Source organism: Oreochromis niloticus, linkage group LG1, assembly GCF_001858045.2.
Source record: "Oreochromis niloticus isolate F11D_XX linkage group LG1, O_niloticus_UMD_NMBU, whole genome shotgun sequence".
In the NCBI taxonomy this organism is placed as follows: domain Eukaryota; kingdom Metazoa; phylum Chordata; class Actinopteri; order Cichliformes; family Cichlidae; genus Oreochromis; species Oreochromis niloticus.
Window position 1 is genome coordinate 37,936,767 of NC_031965.2, and position 20,275 is coordinate 37,957,041.

Sequence of the window (20,275 nt, forward strand, 5' to 3'; positions counted from 1 at the left end):
TCTGGGGCCTCCGTGGTTTGTTTCACTGCTCTACATTGATCGATTTCGCGACACCAACAAATAATATATGACTGTTTAAATGTTTTGGCAAATACCACCAACACCAATATGAATATTTACTAGGATATTGATTTACCTGTACAATAATATGATAGTAGTATTCTAAGTACATTACAGTACAGTAAATATATATGATACTATAATAGAAAAATTACACAGACTCGTTAACCTCTCAGTGAACCTCTGCACCAAAGCCTACTGAGGCTAAAAATAACGTAAATTAATTTAAATGAATTACGTTATTACAAGTAATGAATTCATTTCCTGATTCATTTTGTTTTATTTTAGTTTTTTTTAAATACACAATGTCATTTTAGCTTTCATTTTCTTACAAAGACTGGTTTTTACTTTTCTTTCAGTGAGCTTAAAAGAAAATTCACATTTTGCATGTGGTTGGTTTTACTGATCTTGCCCCTTTTAGTTTTATTATTAAAAATGGTTTAGATCTGCTATAAACGAGCTATAGATTGAAAAAATAAAGAGGGACAATGACAAATTTATAAGAAAATAAAAGGCTAATTTACAAAAGATTTACAAAGATTTATGAAAAACTAGAAATTTACACTAAATTAATAATTTATACGAAAATAAAACGTGAATTCATAAAATAAAAACAAAATCCACAAAAACTCTCAGATTTCTAAAACTCTCTCATTTATAAGAACATAAGAGGCAAATTTATAGGGGGCGGGTAACCAGCCTTATAAGAAACTAAAAACCAAATTTACAATAGAAAACGCACAAATATGTGAGGGGGAAATACTTAATCACAAGAATATAAAAGATGCATTTAGGGGAAAAATTATGAGGAAAAACAAATCTAAATTTAGCAGAAAACATTTGAGAAAAATGGAAAAGTTTGGCAAATGTAACAAAAATAAAAACAATTATCAGAGAAACCTCTCAAATCTGGAGAAATGGAAATGCTAATTTAAGATAAATACCGCTAAGTAACGGCGCTACTGAAAAGTTCAACCTAGTCTAGTGATTGTTTTCTACAGTCATTGGTTCGAAGCGTATTTATTAATAAAGTTGTTTGGGAAAAAAAGGGTAATGACCCCTACAGGTGGAGATGGGAGAAATGCCCCTAGATCTTAGGAGGAAGCAAGTATCGGTGAATTACTGGGTTCATCTTGGTGGTCATGGTGACGCACATCCCACAAAGGAGGTACTTTTGGAATGCTGGGAGTATGGAAGGAGTCAGAAGGATCATTTTGGAAAGGTGGGGAATCAGTGGGCTAAGGAGTGTCATGTGTATGACCTTAAAATCTGTCCTGCAGTAGTGTTCCCTGTGGTTCCTCCATGGTTATTGGAGACCCCTCCTGTGGACTGGTACTTGCTGGATCTGAAGAGAAAATTGAAAGGAAGAGTCGATCTTGTTTCAGCATTTCATTTTCACAGCTCGACTGAATACCCTGAGTGTATTCATGTGTTCACGGATGGTGCTAAAAGTCCAGATACTGGAATTACAGGGTTTGGAATAGCAGTTCCGTCAAAAAATATTGAAATAAACAGACGCACTTCGGATGGACTGGCAGTGTACACGGTTGAAATGGTAGCAATTTTGGTAGCATTGAAATGGGTAGAGTGTTCACAAATCAGGCAGGTGGTAGTATGTTCTGACTCGGCAGCTGTTCTTTCAAGTTTACAATCATTTTGTTCGAAGACAAGGCAGGGCATGCTGTATACTATTCTGGAGACTATAAGCAGAATAAGGTGTTGTGGTGGCAATATTCACTTTCTTTGGGTGCCAGCTCATGTAGGAATCAGTGGAAATGAAAAGGTGGATAGGTTGGCAAAAGGAGCATTGACTAAAAATAGGACTGAGATGGAAATTAAAAGCAGCAGATCTGAAGCGAAAGGTATTGTTTGGAGGCAGGTTGTTCAGGAGTGGCAGAAGCGGTGGGATTCTGGGAGTAAGGGCAGGCACTTGTATCATTTTAAGAAGGAGGTGGCAGGGTGTAGGTTGTATAGGGGTAATAGGAGAGAAGAGGTGGTCATTACCAGGCTTAGACTGGGACATTGTGCATTAAATAAAACACTACAGGTGATAGGAGAACATGAGACGGAGCTTTGTGGAGTGTGCCAGGAGGAGGAGGAGACGGTAGAGCATGTAATACTGCGGTGTAAGGGTTATGATGTGGAGAGGAAAGTTCTGCAGAATAGATTGAAGGAGCGGGGAATCGGGGAACTTAATCTGAAGAGTGTGTTGGAGGGTAGTAGGGCACAGGTGAGGGAACTGGTGGGGCTTCTGAAGGTTATAGGTGTTTATGGAAGAGTGTGTAAGGGTTTGTTTGTTTGTTTGTTTGTTTGTTTGTTTGTTTTTGAATACAGATTGTAAGCTCACTGTCTGACCCATACTCCGGAACAGTAGGAGGCGGTAATGCTCCTTTACGTTGGTTGCCAACATTGACTGTCAATGGTTGCCAACCGCCGTTAAACACAAAGAAGAAGAAGAAGAAAGGGTAATGACGTCAGCGGAAGTGAGGTGTGTGATTCAGTTGCTAAGCTGCAGCCGAGCAGTAAACGGACCGTCAACAAGTTGCTGTCGCCGTCTTACTGGATCAACTTTAAGCCGTCCGCCGGTGACCGACAGACGGAGGTAAGCTGCCCAACGCCAGACTGCGTGTGCTCGGTCAAAGTTCCGGCGGGGAGCCGCTGCTCCTGACGCCGATGCCCTGCCTCAGTGTTCGGCTAACGTTAGCCTGGAGCTCGGTACGGCAGGTGTTTAGGTCAGCACCTGCCACAGAGTCAGAGTTAACGGGTTAAAGTGGGGAGCAGACAGACCTCCTCTGGTGTTTTAGTCTGAGCATGAGCTCGTCTGTGGATTAATGAGCTTAATGAAGAACCTTAATGAGATTACCTGAAGTTAGCTAAAGCTCCAGGAGAGCAGAGCAAACATTTGAGCTCATCAGACCTCCTGACCACAACAGCACTGCTCAGTTTGTTTACCAGTGTTTTCATATATGTTATGATCTGAGAAAAATGCGCCAGTTTTCTTAAAGCAGAACAGAAATGTTCGTTTCAGTCTGCAGACAGTAACAGATGAAGGTTCTTACAGATTTTAAATATTATTTTTGTGTTAGAAAATAGATATTGTCTGAGCAAAGCTTACAGAGATACAGACAGGAATACACGTTTGGATGAAGATGACAAATATCGTATTTATCCCATATTTGGGAGACTTTTGTTATAGCAGGAAATGAATATCAGACACCAACCGATATCACCTGATAACACCAAACAAGATTTATTCTGTTTGTTTGTTCATTTGTAAAATCTTGTGTTTGCGGGTGAAGAGTTATGTTATTAAAGTGCATGTTATTAAAAAGAAAAAACTTGAAGGAGTTTTTTGTTATTAGACTGAAAGAAAATAGTTTATTGAGGTAAAACTGAGCATTTCTGTTACGTTTGACCTAAAGCTGTCATTTTGTTAGCATGCACAGATCTATCAGCTGATCACTGTTATTAGCTGATATCTGCATCTGATCCTCTACAAACAAACTAGCTCTCTGTGTGTGAGATTTCAGTTTCATACATCTGTCCGGTTCTGATTGAACTTAAAATCGTTCAGAGATGGAGATGAAGACAGTTTAGTTAAACGGTCATAAAATACTTTCAGCCAGAGATACCAGTGTAACCAGTTTAATGGAGACACATGTCTGGCACATCATACAAACAGCTTCAGTTTTACTGCTAAAATGCCGCACAGTTCAGTACTGACTTAAAAGGAAATTAAAGTGTCTGTGCACTTAGCCAGCACTTTTGAGTTTTGAGAACAAAAACTAGAAAATGATGCATTAGCTTATAACGCGCCTTTGGAAGCAAAATCTCTGATTAGATCTGTGAAAAATGGCTGATTAACCGACTCCAACACCAGCTGTAGTTTCCCAGGAAGACAACAAAGACAGTGGACAACACTGAGTCCTGACAGCTGGACATCAGCTGTTATTGTTTGATAAAGATGGATGTTGTGAGGAAATAAAACTGTATAAGAAGAAGGTAAAAATTGTGCGGTTTGCTTTGAGGTTGTTGATGATGTATCTGCACAGTGGCTTTATGGATCTAGAGAAAGAAGATGATAGAGTGCCACGAGATGAACTGTGGTACTGCATGAGGAAGTCGGGAGTAGCAGAGAAGGATGTGAGGGCGGTGCAGGATGTGTATGAGGACGGAGAGAGACAGTGGTGAGGTGTGTGGCAGGAATGACAGATGGGTTCCTTCTTGTTTGCTGTGGTGATGGGGACAGGCTGATAGACGAGGCCAGGCAGGAGTCTCTGTGGATCGTGATGTTTGCAGATGACACTGTGAGCTGCAGTGGGAGCAGGTGGAGGGAATGCTCTGAAGACAAGAGGAATGAAAGTCAGTAGGAGGAAAATAGCTGAACCGAAGAGGATAACGTGCCACTCGTCTCTCTCTCATTCACACAATGAGAGAGAGACGAGTGGAAAGGTTAACATGCAAGGACCAGAGGTAGTGCCGAATTAATAATTGTTTCTGAGACGTGAGATGTGGGAATTTATGGATTTAAAATTTATTGCTCAGGCAGTCTCAGAAAAGGCAGAAGTGTGGCAGTTTTTTATAAAGCTAGGTCTTTAACTGTTGTTGACTTCTACCCTGACTTCCTCTTTGGCTCAGCCATTATAATGAAATCATTCTGGTAGTTGATTTTAATTGGGATCGGTTTTCTCCTGTGTCTGATTATTTTAAGGCACACTGTTTTTAAATCTAACACAAATTATTAAAGCCCCACACACCTTATTCCCCAGATAAGCCATCTTTGATTAATGTGCCACATAATTTCTCCACAGCAGTTTTACCAGCGACTTGACTGATTGCTGCGTGGTTGGTGCTGCGAGGAACAGTTTCATGCTCTGAGCATCATCACAAACAGGAATTTATAGCTTTTACGTGAGCAAGCCTTTCTTCACGACTTAATGAATTTTAATTGGGTCCGTATTACATTGATGGACGGTGTTAACTTAGCTTGTAAATATTACTCTGAGAGTTTTATCTACCTTGTGGACAAACATGCTGCTTTTTGCCAGGTCAGAGTGAAAGGGGGCGGGACAGGAAGCAGCCCTGGGCAGCTTCGAGAAAGTCTGACTCTGATGCCAATGGTTAAGGTTTGGCAGCTGCGTAATAGCTTCACTGCCTCCATTAGGAAATCCAAATGTGATTACTTTCTGATCTTAACCACTGACAGTCTCAGAGACCCTGGGACGTTTTGGCGGACTATAAATTCTCTCTCTGACAGCTTTGAAGAGCATTAACATTAAAAAGTCACCGGTGCAGACAATCTGTCTCTGTTCTTCTTGTGTCTGCTTGCAAACATCGTAGATGAGCCAGCGTCTTATATTTTTAATCTTTCCATACAACTGAACACCAGAGATGTGGAAGTGTGCCTTTGTACTGCCCTCCTGAAAGGTGATGATTCTTGGATGGTAATAATATAAACCAATCTGCAAGCTCTGTATTTTAGCTGAGATTCTTTAATGGCTAAGGAATAATCAACCTTAGAGCTATCAGAATGAAAACAATATTTTATCTCTCCAGTACTGTAACTTAAAGGTTTGGTAAATGGACTGGTTCTTATATGCGCTTTTCTACTCTGTCTGAGCACTCAAAGTGCTTTATACAACTAATTCATTCACCCAATCACACAAACACTTCTTCTAAGCTCTTAAGTGCTCTATCCAACATTCATACACATTCACACTCTGATGAATGCATAGGAGAGCAACATGGGGTTAGTATTTTGCCCAAGGATATTTGGCATGCAGACTGGAGCAGCCTGGGATCGAACCACCGACCTTCTGGTTAGTGGCTGACCTGCTCTGCCACCTGGCTGTAGCTCAGGAACTTAAAGTTCTCAATGATATCTACGAGGCCCTGGAAGCAAAGAAATACTGCGCCCCTCTTTTTATTGATCTATCGAAAGCTTCCGGCACTGTTGACCATGGGGTTTTATGTCAGAGGTTATTGGAAATGGGCCTTTCAGACCAAGCTAAGTACCTTTCTCACCATAAGCAGTGTGTGCAGTTTAATGGTCTCTCTTCCGCTTTTTAAAATGTGACTGGTGGAGTGCAACAGGGTTCTGTCTTGCGACCTGCATTATTTACTATTTATGTCAGTGATGTGGGACAAAATCTAAATGCAACTGCCCATTTTTACGCAGATGATTATTTATGGTAATAATCTGGTACCCTGGTATCTACATGGTTTTCGAACATTTGCAGTTAGCTTTTGGTCGTACACAGTCACAGCTGTTTCCGCTAAGGCTGTCTTTGAAATGTATTAAAAAAAACACGGTTGTGTTCTTCTCAGAGGGTTCAGACTCTTACAGACATCGAGTACCTGTTGAAGCCAGGCTGAAGCTGGAGTTTTGTTTTTCTTAGAAATGGATCGTTGGACTTTGTTTATCACGGCATTAAGATTTATCACCGGCTGTAAACCTTTAGCACACCACTGTACTTTATATTCACTGGTTGATTAGTCCTCATTTGCCTCACGCAGGATCGTTCATTGATAGCATTTTGTCTGTAAATTCATTTCTGGTTTACTCGTCTCCTATTTGTCAGATTACATGTAATCTGACAAATAGTTTAGTCATAGTCTGTGGTCTCAGGACTTCTTTACATTCACTGTTCAGACCTCGGAGAGAAGGTATTCTCCTTTTCTGTCCCGTCCTCGTGGATTACATGACAGAAGGATTTCAGGCTCTGTTGATTTTGCTCGTAGACGCATAAATGGGTTTGTGAAATCATCACTGGGAATCTTGTTTTTATAGTTTGACTGTGTAGACACTTGGTAAAATATTCAATATTTTATTGTTTAAATTTTATTGTTGTTATTTTATTGTGCCTGTTTGGAACGAGTCTCTGTTGTAAATGAGGCATTGAGTCTCAGGACTTTTTGTATAAATAAAGGTAAAATGAACAAGCACTTGGTGACAGTGGTGAGGAAAAACTTATTGTCACAGGAAGAAACCTCGGGAAGAACCACGCTCGGGGAGGGGCAGCTATCTGCTGTGTCCGGTTGGGAGTGAGGGGAGGAAAAGAAAACACTCAGTGCATCATGGGAATCCACTACCCTGTCAGTACTCTTGCTGCAGCATTTTGGATCAGCTGAAGGCTTTTCAGGGAGTTTTTAGGACATCCTGATAATAAAGAATTACAGTAGTCCAGCCTGGAAGTAATAAATGCATGAACTAGTTTTCAGCGTCACTCTGAGACAGGATATTTCTAATTTTAGAGATGTTGCACAAATGGAAGAAAGCAGTCTTACATATTTGTTTAAAATGTGCGTTGAAGGACATGTCCTGGTCAAAAATGACTCCAAGGTTCCTCACAGCATTACTGGAGGCCAAGGTAATGCCATCCAGAGTAAGAATCTGGTTAGATACCATATTTCTAGGAAATTAAAGGTCATCCAGGTTTTCCAGTTTAAATACTTGGGATCAACCATCCAAAACAAAGGACAGTGCACAAGAGACATGATGAAGAGTGCAGGCTTGGTGGAGTGGGTGGACACTAGTTTCAGGGTGATTTGTGACAGAAGAATGGCAGCCAGCGTAAAAGGGAAGGTTTACAGGGTGGTAGTGAGACCTGTGTAATGTGTGGTTTGGAGGCCGAGCTGAAGACGTTGGTATCTACACTGGGAGTAGAAATGAGTCCATCAGAGTGAGAGCTCAGCGGCAGAGAGCCGAGGCTGAGACGGTTTTATATATCTTATCTCTTCTATGACTTATTTATCACTGTGTTGTGTTCCTGCGGGTGTTTGACGCTCAGTGCAAACACTAAATGAGGAGCTGATGTCCGTCTCATGAATTAACCTCAGCCGGGGTCCAGTCATCAAACACAGCAGCCAATCTCCCAGTATGACCAGTATGGCTGCCTCCAGCACCACCAAGATCGCATGGCGCCTTCGTGAGTATTAAAGTTACTCAGACAGTCATCACACCCTTCCTGTCCAGCAGCCCAGCCTGACCTGAATTTGTCCCTCCTTTGTTGCCGTACAGAGGAGTTCGAGGCTCACTTCAGCTCCATTTCCTGTCTGGCTCTGGGGAAAAGCTCAGGCCGCCTGCTGGCCACAGGAGGAGAGGACTGCAGGGTCAACATCTGGGCCGTCAGCAAGGCCAACTGCATCATGGTGAGACCTCCTCAATGCAAAATCCTTATTGAATAAAAGATGAAGCTCATTTAGGAAATTATTGTTTCCATTAGTGTTCAGGGGGACAATAAAGCAGGAGATGAAGGTGGGCTTATTTTGTGATTGACAGGTGGCGTGTTGTCCCTCAGCAGCTTCACTAACATCCTTCTTTAATATACAGTCTGTGTTTTGAGTCCTGTGTGTGAGAAAGGAGGTGCAGTTTTTAGGTGATGATGTCTGTTTTGACTGTGTTTCCTCTCAGAGTCTGACTGGTCACAAGAACCCAGTGGAGTGTATCCATTTCAACGTGTCGGAGGAGCAGGTCGTCGCCGGGTCGCAGTCTGGTTCAATACGAGTCTGGGACCTGGAGGCTGCCAAGAGTGAGACTCTGTTCTGTGGTTACGAGGCTTTAGTCAAAGCATCACCGCCTCTAAACTGTCTGTGTGTGGCATAATTTATCTGCACAGGTGCTTTAGATCAGCAGTGGACAGCATGCAAGGTTCACACTGACTAAGAGAGAAGTGAAGTAAGAGAAGGGTCGAACCAGTCGATTAGAAATATGACACACAAAGAGCTGAAATGTGTTAAAATCAACGACTTTGCTTTTTTTATGAGTGTGGTGAGTTTTTTATAAATTTCTGAGTGTAAAGTTTGAGCTCTGCTGCCTGAAGGACAGAGACAGGACATCCGTCATACCACATGAGTACACCTGTCTGATTGAGTATATGTTGTTATTATTAGTATTTTTCCATCTACTCTTATTTTGTATAAATTGATACAGCTTTAGTGTTCGGTCTCAGGCTCTAACAGAGGATGTTGTACCCCGCAGTCAGAATAATCGTCCGTCCCGACATGCAGAGGCGTTTTAATGCACCTGAAGCCGGTTCTTTTAGAAAACATGGCACAGTTAGAAAGAGATGCAAAGAGGTGACCCTGCTGCTTCCTGTGCTCAGTTTTAAGGACTCTGATGGGACACAAAGCCAACATCACCAGCCTGGGCTTCCATCCCTTTGGAGACTTCCTGGCCTCCAGCTCCATGGACACAAACATTAAGGTAGGCGTGTTTTCCTGTGTGAGAACATCTTTGAAGTCATAATCCACTTTAATGAAATGTCTCTTCTTTTCTGTTGCTGCTGTCAGCTGTGGGACGTGCGGAGGAAAGGATACGTGTTCAGGTATAAGGTAAGTTTGTGCTCAGGATAACAGGCCGGCTTCTGATATCCTGCTCGAATCCAGGTGCACATTTCTAACAGGTGGACAGTGGCTGCAGGTGGATTTGGGTAAACACACCTGTGGTGACCTAATAAAGTGTCATCTGGACGTTTGCTTCAGTGGAATCTGATCTTTTATGCAAACGAGTTAACCTCATCTGACCTGGAAACAGCACCGTGTGAAAAGCTGATTATTTTCAGGTTAATGACAGATTTTTGATGTTTTCCAGACTTTTAAGCCCCGCTCTACATTCTGATGTTTGATTTTCACAGTTGTACCATCAAATACAAAACAAACGCACACACAGAAACTTGGTCACTGTGAGCCAAAGCCGAGGACGCCCAGAATGATTCGGATTAAACTGTGTCAGTCGGAGCTTTTATGGAGTGTCTTACAGTAGACGGCTTATTGCATTTAAAAGAACTGAGAGACTTCAATTCAATCTTATTTATACAGCGCCAAATCACAACATCAGTCACCTCAATGCGCTTTATATTGTAAGTTAAAGACCCTACAATAATACATACCAACAATCATATGACCCCCTATGAGCAAGCACTTTGGCGACAGTGGGAAGGAAAAACTCCAGAGCCAGGCTCAGGGCTTCTACTTTCCTTCAAAATAAAAGTTTCACATGAGTCTTGATAGCAAAAATCTGACCTCTGCTGGTGTTCGTGTTACAGGGTCACACTCAAGCCGTGAGGAGTTTGGCCTTCAGTCCTGATGGGAAGTGGTTAGCTTCAGCGAGTGACGACTGCACCGTCAAGGTACGACCTGATCTGACCTACAGGCTTCTTTTTTTTTTTTGTTCTGCGTTTCACCTTTAACGTAATAAAATATATTTTAAGGATTGTTTAGGATTGTTTTTCCTGGTACTTGCATGTTGTGGGAACTCTGACTCTTTAACAGTAGATGCTGAGAAACCTTCAGAGTAACTATAACCTGCAGGAGTTACAACATGCTGTGAATATAAACTGTGAAGCAGAACATCAGCAGCAGGATGTTGTTATGTAAATTGTGCAGAAAGGTTGGATGACCTTAAAATGTTGCAGCTGGTCCTGTAGTCACGTGTGTCACTCTGTGTCCTAACTCATCACCACAAACACCTGAGGCGCTGCTCAGAGATCAGACTTTCATTAGTTAAATGTCTAATAATGAGACAGGCCAGGAAAAAAGAAGAAAAAAATCTTCCCATAAAATAAAACGAGCGATGGAATTTTTTAAAAATAAAGTAATAAGCCGTACGTGTGACGACTCGTTAGGCTAACATTTCATCGATGGTTAGAATGAAATTTCATTTCATTTGCAGCGGTCTGATGTTCGGGTGATTGAGAGCATCTTGGAAATTTAAAAGTGTGAACATGATGTGTTTATTCTGTAAATGCTGTGAGAGCATCAAACTGGCAGCATCCTGTAATAAAATGGCTGATTCTGATTGGCTGAAGGAGGTGAGCTCTGCTCTCTTCCTGTTCGATGTCCTTAGCTCTGTCCTCTTGTCTCCATCAGCTGTGGGACCTGGCTCAGGGGAAAACCATCACGGAATTCAAATCTCACACCGCCCCCGTCAACATCATCCAGTTTCACCCCAACGAGTACCTGCTGGCCTCCGGAAGCTCCGACAGGTACGCCGCCGCAGGCTGAGCGCTTACAGACGCAGCAGCTTGGAGCTGAAGGAGCAACTCATGAGTGAAATCAGTGTTTGTGACAGTTTGTGGCTTGTCAGGTTTTTCTGTTTGTGCATCAGCAAAATGACACAATCCCCTCGTGTCATGAAGCTCAGAGGCTGAGCGAGGATGTCCGCTCTCTGTGCCGCCAATATTTTATTTTGGTGCTGAGTTTGATTGTTTGTCGTATTTTTTTTTTAAATTTAACATTTCTTTTAAATTCTTAAATTCTTTTACTTTTTTTCACATACATGTCCTGTGTCCTCTACAGTTCCTCTACATGTGCCACTAAATCATACATTTATAACTAAAAGTAAATAGGAAATATAATATAAATATAATAAAATGGAAATATTAACTTATCTTTTCTCCAACACGACCAGCAAGAAAACTCAACCAAGTCCAATCAGTATTTAATCATTTCTTTATTTTTGCATATGAAGTATAAATAAGTATTCCAACATTAATCGCTTAAATTGATTATTATGTTTAATTTAAGGACACCGACCTGGTGTTAGAGACACAGTTTATAAGTTACACCAGCAAGCAAAACTCCAAACATCGGGATCTTTGTTTGTGGCCTGATTTTCTGATTGTCATGTGATTGTGATGGATCCACGGTTAACGCTTTGAATATGTCACTTCAAAGAAATGAGACATTTTGTAGGTTTTGGGCCTGTTTTAGGGACAGAACAGGGAGCAGCGTCATTTTTATCTCAAACAGTTTATTAAAATAAATCAAAATAAAATAAATCTTACTCTCATTTATGAGAATAAGAAGTGACTCAAACACATATTTTCATAATGAATTGAAGAAAGCATCTTTATATTTAATGGTTTTAAATATATTGTTTTCTTTGTCTTTTTCTATAAAGCTTGTAGTTAGAGCTCGGTTAGGTGACCATAACCATCCCTCAGGTTCCTGGGGACTTCCCACGATGCACTGAGAGGGGCACTTTTCCCCTCTGTTGTTTGTGTTTTGCCCCGCCTCCCTTCGTTCCTCTTTTCTCTTTCCCCTCATTTACTGACTTGTCACGGCTGATCTTGGATCTGTTGGATGTCTCTTCCTGTTTCTTAGCCGTGTTGTAGCGTCTTCACCTGACAGTATAAAACACCTACAGGTGTCTCTAATGAACTGCAGCTGTATGAACCCTGCGTGTGTTTGCAGGACCATCAAACTGTGGGATTTGGAGAAGTTTACGATGATTGGCTCGTTGGAGGGCGACACGACTCCAGTCAGGTGAGTTTTTCCCGTTGTAGCAGGGTGTTACTGGAATGTGACTTCCAACCTCTGACCCCTGTCCCTGTGGTTTCAGGTGTATATGTTTCAGCCCAGATGGCTCCTGCCTGTACAGCGGCGCCACGGACTCGCTGCGGGTCTTCGGCTGGGAGCCGGACCGCTGCTTCGACGCGGTGTCGGTGGGCTGGGGGAAGGTTTCTGACGTCGCCATCTGCAACCAGCAGCTGGTGTGTAGCTCCACCCACCACTCAGTAACAGTACTGTGCAGAAGTTTTAGGTAATCTTAATCTTCCTCCTTTTCCACATGTCAGATCGGCGTGTCTCACCAGCTGTCGAACGTGTCGTCCTACGTGGTTGATCTGAAGAGGGTAAAGAAGAGCGGTGGCGCCGTGATCCAGGGGATCATCCAGGACAACCAGCCGCTCACAGAGCCGAAGAAGGACCCCAAAGGAGCGGCACTGCGAAAGAACTACGAGAGACCCACGACCACCTGCAGATCGCAGAGGTACAACACGCTGAGAGACATGAGAGAGAGAGAGGGAGAGGGAGAGAGGGAGAGAGAGAGAGAGAGAGAGAGAGGGAGAGAGAGGGACTGACTGACTGTATTAGTATATCTATTTTGTTTTTATTTTGTTTTTATTTGTGCTTACGCTCGGCCTCTGGACGGCGACTGTGAGCACGACTGCCCTGAGTACAGTCAAAGCAAAGAGTCTTTGTGAGCTTACACAACAAAACCTGCAAAGGTTAAAATCGTATTTGACTTCAGCGGAAAGTTTCACTTCCAGATTCTTTATTAAAAGTAAATAAAGTAAAAAATGTGCAGTTTTTCTTCTAAGAAAAAACAAACAAATGTTTGTGATGTCATCAGGTTGAAGCACCGTTCAGAGTCTGACAGGCGGAGCCCCGAAGGCGAGAGGCGGAGCCCTAGCGAGGACGAGGCGGATGAGAAGCTGTCGTCTGCTGAGATCCACAACGCTGAGGACTACAAGGCTATCTTCCAGCCAAAGAACGCCATCTGTAGGTGGACCCGGAGCATCGCAGCTCAGATGTTGAATAAAGAATACAGTTATACGCACATATAACAAGATCTGTAAATTATTGCTATTAAAAAGGACCCTGAGTTCATCTTTAATCAACACTGCACCAACAAACTCTGTGTTTAGTTTCCCTGAAAGCTTCCATTTCCTCACCTGTTGATCCACCTGCAGCATCGCCATCAGTCGCCATCAGTTCTGCTCTGGCTGATTTTGAGAATCAGGCCATATTTGAAAAGTCAGAGGAGTGAACATTACTCGCTGTAAGAGCCAAACAGCACAGGTCCTCCACAGGATGGGAGGATCTGATTGGTTCTTTGTGCCTTTTTCAAATATTCATACTAACGAGGACAAAGACACGAAGCACCTCTCGTCATTTCTTTTAATGCCTTTTGTTTTCATGTCGGTCACATTTTATTTTACAGACTGAGCTCCTTGTTCTCCTCTCTTCCAGCTCGCACTCCTCCTAAGATGTCGGAGCCTTTTCCCGCTCCTCCAGAGGACGGTGAGTCCAGCACAGCTTCATGTTTCTGTGAGACATCAGGAGACGACGTGCCTGCGCTCCAACTCTCTGACATTTCAGTTTATAGATGAAACACGAACAATAAGTCATGTGTTCAACAGTGAGCACTAGTCAAGTGAAAAACACATGACAGAGGTGTTGTTTCAGCTCCTGTTTTTTTGGTTACTGTGTCGTTTCCTGATGATCTCTTCTTCTCCTCAGAGTCCATTTTGGCGATCAGCCGGCAGCTGAAGGACATGAAGTCTCCTTTTCCTGATAAACAGCAGGTCAGTGAACGCAGCAGCTGCAGCCGTGTGTCTGTGTGGAAACATGGACGCATTAGGACAGAGGACTATAAATGGAACAAACCTATCAGAACTCAAATACCTGCTGTTTACATCAAAGTAGTCCTCCAACTGCTCTTACTGCACAGCAGGATGTTTTCTCTTTTTTTTAGTTAAAGATTTTTCTTTGTCTTCAGAAAACCAGTTTAATTCAAAACCATGTAAAACCTTTAAAAACAGTGACTTTAGACTGAGTAGCTGTGAGAAAGACGCCGTCTGTGCCGGCAGGTGAGGAGAGGAAGCTTCAGTAACGTTGGCTCTGTTTCTGTTACCTCTCTTCTAAACTAATTCTAGAGATTTTAAGTCGCTCTGCACTAAACAACTAAAACGATGTGAGAGAAATAATTTTGTAATAATTTATTATTTCTGTCATTATTAACAGTTTTTCCAAAAATCAAATGCCCATAAAAACAGCTGAGATCAGAGAATAAAGGCTGTGACTCCTCTGTTGTTTTAAAGGGTCCTCCGCTGGCCGCCTCCACTCCCGTGGTGAGGGTGGAGCCTACGGTCATTTCCGCTGTGAAGCGTCCGTCTCCTCCAGCTGCGGGCACGGCATCCTCCAGTCACCCCGCCTCCACCCACGCTCCCACCCAGCCCCCGTCACCACGGCCAAATCCAAACCGCAGCTTAAAATCATCTCGAGCGCCAGGAACGAGCCCATCGGGCTGAACGTGGCCGACTTCCTGCCCGTGAGTGCACGCGTCAGTGTTTTTAGATTCTCGCAACAGCTTTGCTGAGCTTTAATGATGCAAATAAAGCTGAATGTGTGTGGTCGGTCAGTCTTCACCCAACCACAGATCTGGAGCCCTGAGTGACGAGGAGGCCCTGACCCAGATGAAGAAGGGTCACGAGACTATGTGCGTGATGCTGAGCAGCCGACTGAAGAACCTGCAGACGGTCCGAGGGGTGTGGACCCGAGACGGCATCAAGGTGAGACTGACACACCGGTACCAGCAGCGTGTGTGTGTGAAGGTCATGACCTTTTGGCGGTCTTCCGCCCGGATACAGCTGCGCAGCTCATTCATGCAGGACGTTCTTTTATTGTTTTGTTTTCAGTTCGTTTGTGTCAATAAAATTATTTCCAAACTGCTTTTTGTTTGTGTGCAGATCGCTCTTGACACCGCCATCTCCATGAGTGATCCGTCCATAGTCGTGGACATCCTGAACATCATCAACCCCCAGCCGTGAGTCTCACACACGCACTCTCACACATACACACACACACTCGTTTTCATATCTTAGTGAGGACATCTCTTTGACATCATGCTTTACCTAGCACCTTACTCAAACAATGAAAAATGAATGCCTAAACCTAACCATAACCCTGAAACTAAAACCACATTTTGAGCCTCAAAAATACTTTTAAACTCGTGAGGACAGGCACATTGTCCTCACAAGTGAGTGTTGGTCCCCAGAAGTATCCAGTCTTTAAGTCTGACGTCATCAGCCGTGCCTGGGCCCAAACTCTGCTACGGGTCCCAAAGTCAAACGAACACTGCAGCATCACTGAGAGTTTAAAACTGTCTAAATCCTTTCATCTGTAATATTTCATCTGAATTTATTAAATTTAACGAAGTTAGCAGGAAGTTAGCTCGCTAGTTTCCACCTAAACATGATATAGCATGTTCTGACTGAGAGATTTCTGAAACAAATTAAAGCTCTGCTATAACTTCCAACATAAATGAAGGCAGAAAACTAAAGAGCAGTGACGTTTGTAGGGTTACTGAAGTTTGGCTAGCTGGTATATAATGATGTGCTACATGATCGCTAGCGGCATAGCTATATTAGCATAGCATAAACGCAGTGAAGCTGGAGGATGAACGCTAACTTTTTTCCACCTGATAACAGTTAACGTGAGGGTTCCCGATGGTTAGGGACAAATGCAATCACATGGCAGGATGCTGTAAACGGACCAAACTTCAGTCAGGAAAACACAACAGCCTTAATAAACACAGTAGTTTGGACCCGGAAGCAGGGTTCATATGTCATCACTTAAAGACTGGATAGTAACATGCCAATTTTCAGTCCCCACAAAGATGTCTAAACAGGTATATATAGATATATATGTGTGTGTGTGTGTGTGTGTGCACACACACACACACACATACACAAACCTGTTTTTACATCTTTGTGAGAACCCTTAGCCACACCTTGACTTGGCCGCTCCTCAGGGATGAGAATTTCACACATCTATCCAGTCAAGTTAAATGACTAATTACTGTAGAGTTATGTGCCGCTTGTTTAATTAAAGACACAAGAGAGATCCGCTTATTCTGGAACAAAGACGAAACCTTTCTTTCTTAGTTTATCCCAGTGGTTCCCAAACTTTTTTTGCCAGGCCCCCCTTTTTTTTTTACAAGAAAAATGTTCACGCCCCCCCCCCCCCCCGCACAAACACATCCTCCAAACACACACACCCATATTTTGCTCCATTGCGGTTTATTTCACACCTCAAACATTTAGTAAACAATTAAGCAAATACAAGTAAACGGCAATAAATTACAGGTAGTAATAAAATATACTACTAACTCTTTTACGCTGCGTCCACACCTACACGGGTATTTTTGAAAACGCAGCTGTTTCTATGCGTTTGGGCTTTTCGTCAACACGTAAACGGCGTTGCGATTCACCGAAAACGGAGATTATTTAAAACTCCTTTTTTGCGTTTACGTGTGGACGAGGATTACAGAGTTCGTCACGCAACGTCAAAGGTATGTGCCTCTTTTCACGTCACGCTGTGCGCCACGTTATTGTTTACATGAGATGAACTGCAGAATGGCAGATAGAGACAAAATACTGTTACTGTTAATCTGACCATCTTCAGGTTTTACACGCTTACATACACACACGCAGTTACTGTCCCTGCATTTAGAAAGGCAGAGGCGTCACGGTGTGATTATTTTACGTGTAGTTGTTTTTTTTCCTGTGTAATAATTTTCAACATTGCTGTCAGTACATTTTTCAAAAAATGCCTCTCTGTGCAAAATGGGTTTAAACACAAAAACAGCTGTGGGATACTGTTTGTCCGTGATTTGAACCGGGGGAACAAAGTACGGCAGGATCTCAGGAGTAGTTAGTTATTACAAGAAGTGTTTGTGAACTAAAAATCAAGAATGTGGGATCCTGTTTGTCCGTGATTTGGAGAGCCCAGCGCTGCTCCCGACGCAGGGAAAGTAATTTTGCAGGGGAGACCTACCTCGGCACTTGTGCAGGTGAAGCCAAAGGGAAGATATGCTTCACCATATTTTCTAGTCTTTGGCTTGGAAGGAAGTTGGTTTGGAAACATATTTGGCGATGCTTCGTCTCCTGCTTTGCGTTTATGTGGGAGCCCCGTCAAAAACCTGTCCACAGTGTCCAAGCGCTCTTTTTTTTTTTTTTTTTTTTTTCCTTTTCATACCGCGCCCCCCCTGCAATGGGGGCGGGCCCCACACTTTGGGAACCTCTGGTTTATCCCAACAAATCTAAAAACCGTGAAAGAAGCTGAAGAATGGTGACGTTCTAGTCATCGTTCGCTCATTAAAATCTAGTTTGACCTTTTTTTCAGTCTGTTCTGTTTCTAATAACTGAAAACTTATCGGATGAAGGTTTTATTATGCATTTTATTTGGATCTGTCTTCTAAGTTTCATTTTGAAGATTTGGACCTGCAGTTGTTTGGGGGTTGCTGACCTTTACGAACGTATAAAACCAGATGTTGTGCTGCTGTTCCAGATCTCTGTGGAAGCTGGACGTGTGCATGACCGTTCTTCCTCAGCTCGACAAACTGCTGCAGAGCAAGTACGAGAGGTGAGCGGCGCCGATGTAAAGTTTCTGTTGTCCAGAGACGGCGTGCGAGCGTTCAGCAGCAGAGGGTTCATTTTAAAACAACATCAGCATCTTTGCGGGCATTTTCATCCAAGTGTGACGGGTGACTTCGTACATGTGGTTTCACCGTTACAATGAGAGAACTGAGTTCTGATGATGCCTCAGATGAACTGCCGGGAGGCATTTTAAGATGGCAGCTTGGGTTGCATCAGAGATGATTTCGTCTTCTCAAAGTGAATTTAAAACTCTGATTCGGACGTTAAGTAAAAACAAAGATCACTTCCAGTTTGCCAACCTGAGGTCACCCGGAGTACTTTGACTGTCAGGAGGTGGAGCAGATCTCCGCTTCCTCCCGTCCTGAACCTGCCCCGATGCTTCAGTCAGTGTGTCGGTATGTTGTGTAATTCGATCATTCAATCAGCTTCCTTCTCTGTGCGTTTCCTCAGCTACATACAGACCGGCTGCACGTCTCTGAAACTCGTCATGAAGCACTTCTGGACGCTGATCTCGGACACTCTGAAGGCCACGCCATCCGTCGGGGTCGACATCACACGAGAGGAGCGGTGAGTCTCACATCTGTCCAACATCTGCTTGACTGATTTACCAGCACAATCAATCAATCAATCAATCAATCTGCTGATTACTCAGATTACTCTGAGGAGGAAACGCCCCAAACCTCGGCTGACTCCACCTCTTGTTCTGTGTGGGAGGTTTTTAAAGGAGATGTCTGACACACCTGTTCGAACCCAGAAACTTGATTCCTGCAGTAATCGCTCCTCAGCCGGCTGCTTTTCCCTTCCACGTCTAATCTTTGCAGTCTGTGCATCTGTAGGAGTCACAGCTGTATTTTAGTGACTGTAGTAGGTTTGTTTGTCCAGCAGGTGTCACCTGTGTGCTGTGGGCGAGGACGCAGACCCTCGCCCACAGCACACAGGCTGCTGAGGTTAAATGACGTTATTCCTGAGATGAGCTTCAGAGGTGGGGCAGCACTCATTCTGTGTGCCTCACTGCATTTGTTGTGAATGAAGGATGCTTCAGTGTCTCCTCCTCCAAAGGAGGTACAAAAAGGAAACATTAAACCACCTTTGATTTAGTATTCAGACGACAGGAACCTTCATAAAAAATGAATTTAACTGTAACCAGCGACAGTCGGTTTGTACAGAGATAATGCATGTAAATCAGACCAGACACTGGAGCAAAGATGTCCCATAATTCATAGTAACACATCATCATCGATGGTGGTTCATTCGATCACTGAAAGTAAACTGTTTTAATTCGACAGACTCGCCGACGTCTTTGTCCTCTGCATTTGAGCCTCTGATGTTTTTGTGCTTCCAGACACCAGAAGTGCCGAGTGTGCTGCAAGCAGCTGAAGAACCTGAGCAACATCGTGAAGAACAAGGCGACGCAGGTCGGTCGTCATGGCAGCACCTTCAAAGAGCTGCAGCTGCTCATGGCGCCGCTCGACGACTCGCCCTGAGGGCGGCGCCATGGATCAGCTGACTCGCAAGACCCCGCACTTTGTGTGTCCTTCTTTTGTCACGACTCTCTCCTGAGGCCTCCGTCACAGAAGAAGAAATGTTTTAATGCTGAAGACGTTAAGTGACACTCAGAGGAAGACGAGAAATTAAACCGCCGCTACTGTATGAGCGGGTCGGGACTCGAATCAGGGAGGAGTCTCGTTCTCGTATCGGAGGCGCTGGCGGGAATGTGCCTTCAGAGGTTTGGATGTTTAAAGAGTGCTCACAGGTTCGCACCACGCGAGCGATTCATGAAAGGCGGAGTAAAGATCAGCCGACAGAGACTAACCGCTCTGAAGCTCGAACGTTTGAATCTGCCATGTTCAATCCCGTAAACCAGCGACGCTTTTAAAAACGCCTGAGGGCCAAAACCAAACTCCAGCTCGGACTCTGTGCACACGTTTTCACTTTTCTACTGTTCGCTCTCTCCACTGTGTTCATGTACAGCTCTGTTTATTTAAATAAAGACAAAATAAAGTTAGAATAAGTCGACTTTGCTTTTGTGTGAATATCACTTCAGAGGATCAGCCAGCAGGAAACGGCTCGTTTAAACTACTCTTCACATTACTGTACTCTTCAGAGTGACTCATGAATGCACCAGAAGCTCTGATGTCTCACATTTTCTGCAGACCTCAAATGCAACGTGCATTTCTACATCAGTTTAGAGCCAAGCGTGTGAAAGTCGCGTCAGGTGATCTGCTCACAGATTTAAGTCTGTAAAGAATTAGACATTTGCACAGGAAGCT

The 20,275-nt window shown here is 43.4% G+C and overlaps 1 protein-coding gene across 1 annotated transcript; it reads left to right on the forward strand.

Moving 5' to 3' along the window:
• Positions 1-2,513: 2,513 nt before the first annotated feature.
• Positions 2,514-20,021, forward strand: katnb1 (katanin p80 (WD repeat containing) subunit B 1). Its single transcript, XM_003437744.5, is given in 21 exon segments — positions 2,514-2,662; positions 7,900-7,988; positions 8,081-8,211; positions 8,474-8,591; positions 9,165-9,265; positions 9,352-9,393; positions 10,107-10,190; positions 10,930-11,045; positions 12,256-12,327; positions 12,404-12,554; positions 12,639-12,832; positions 13,196-13,344; positions 13,816-13,866; positions 14,086-14,150; positions 14,667-14,830; positions 14,833-14,896; positions 14,988-15,137; positions 15,315-15,391; positions 17,917-17,991; positions 18,456-18,572; positions 19,348-20,021. Coding segments are annotated over 21 exon segments (2,286 nt in total). The 5' UTR covers positions 2,514-2,528; the 3' UTR covers positions 19,490-20,021.
• The last annotated feature ends 254 nt before the right edge of the window (positions 20,022-20,275 follow it).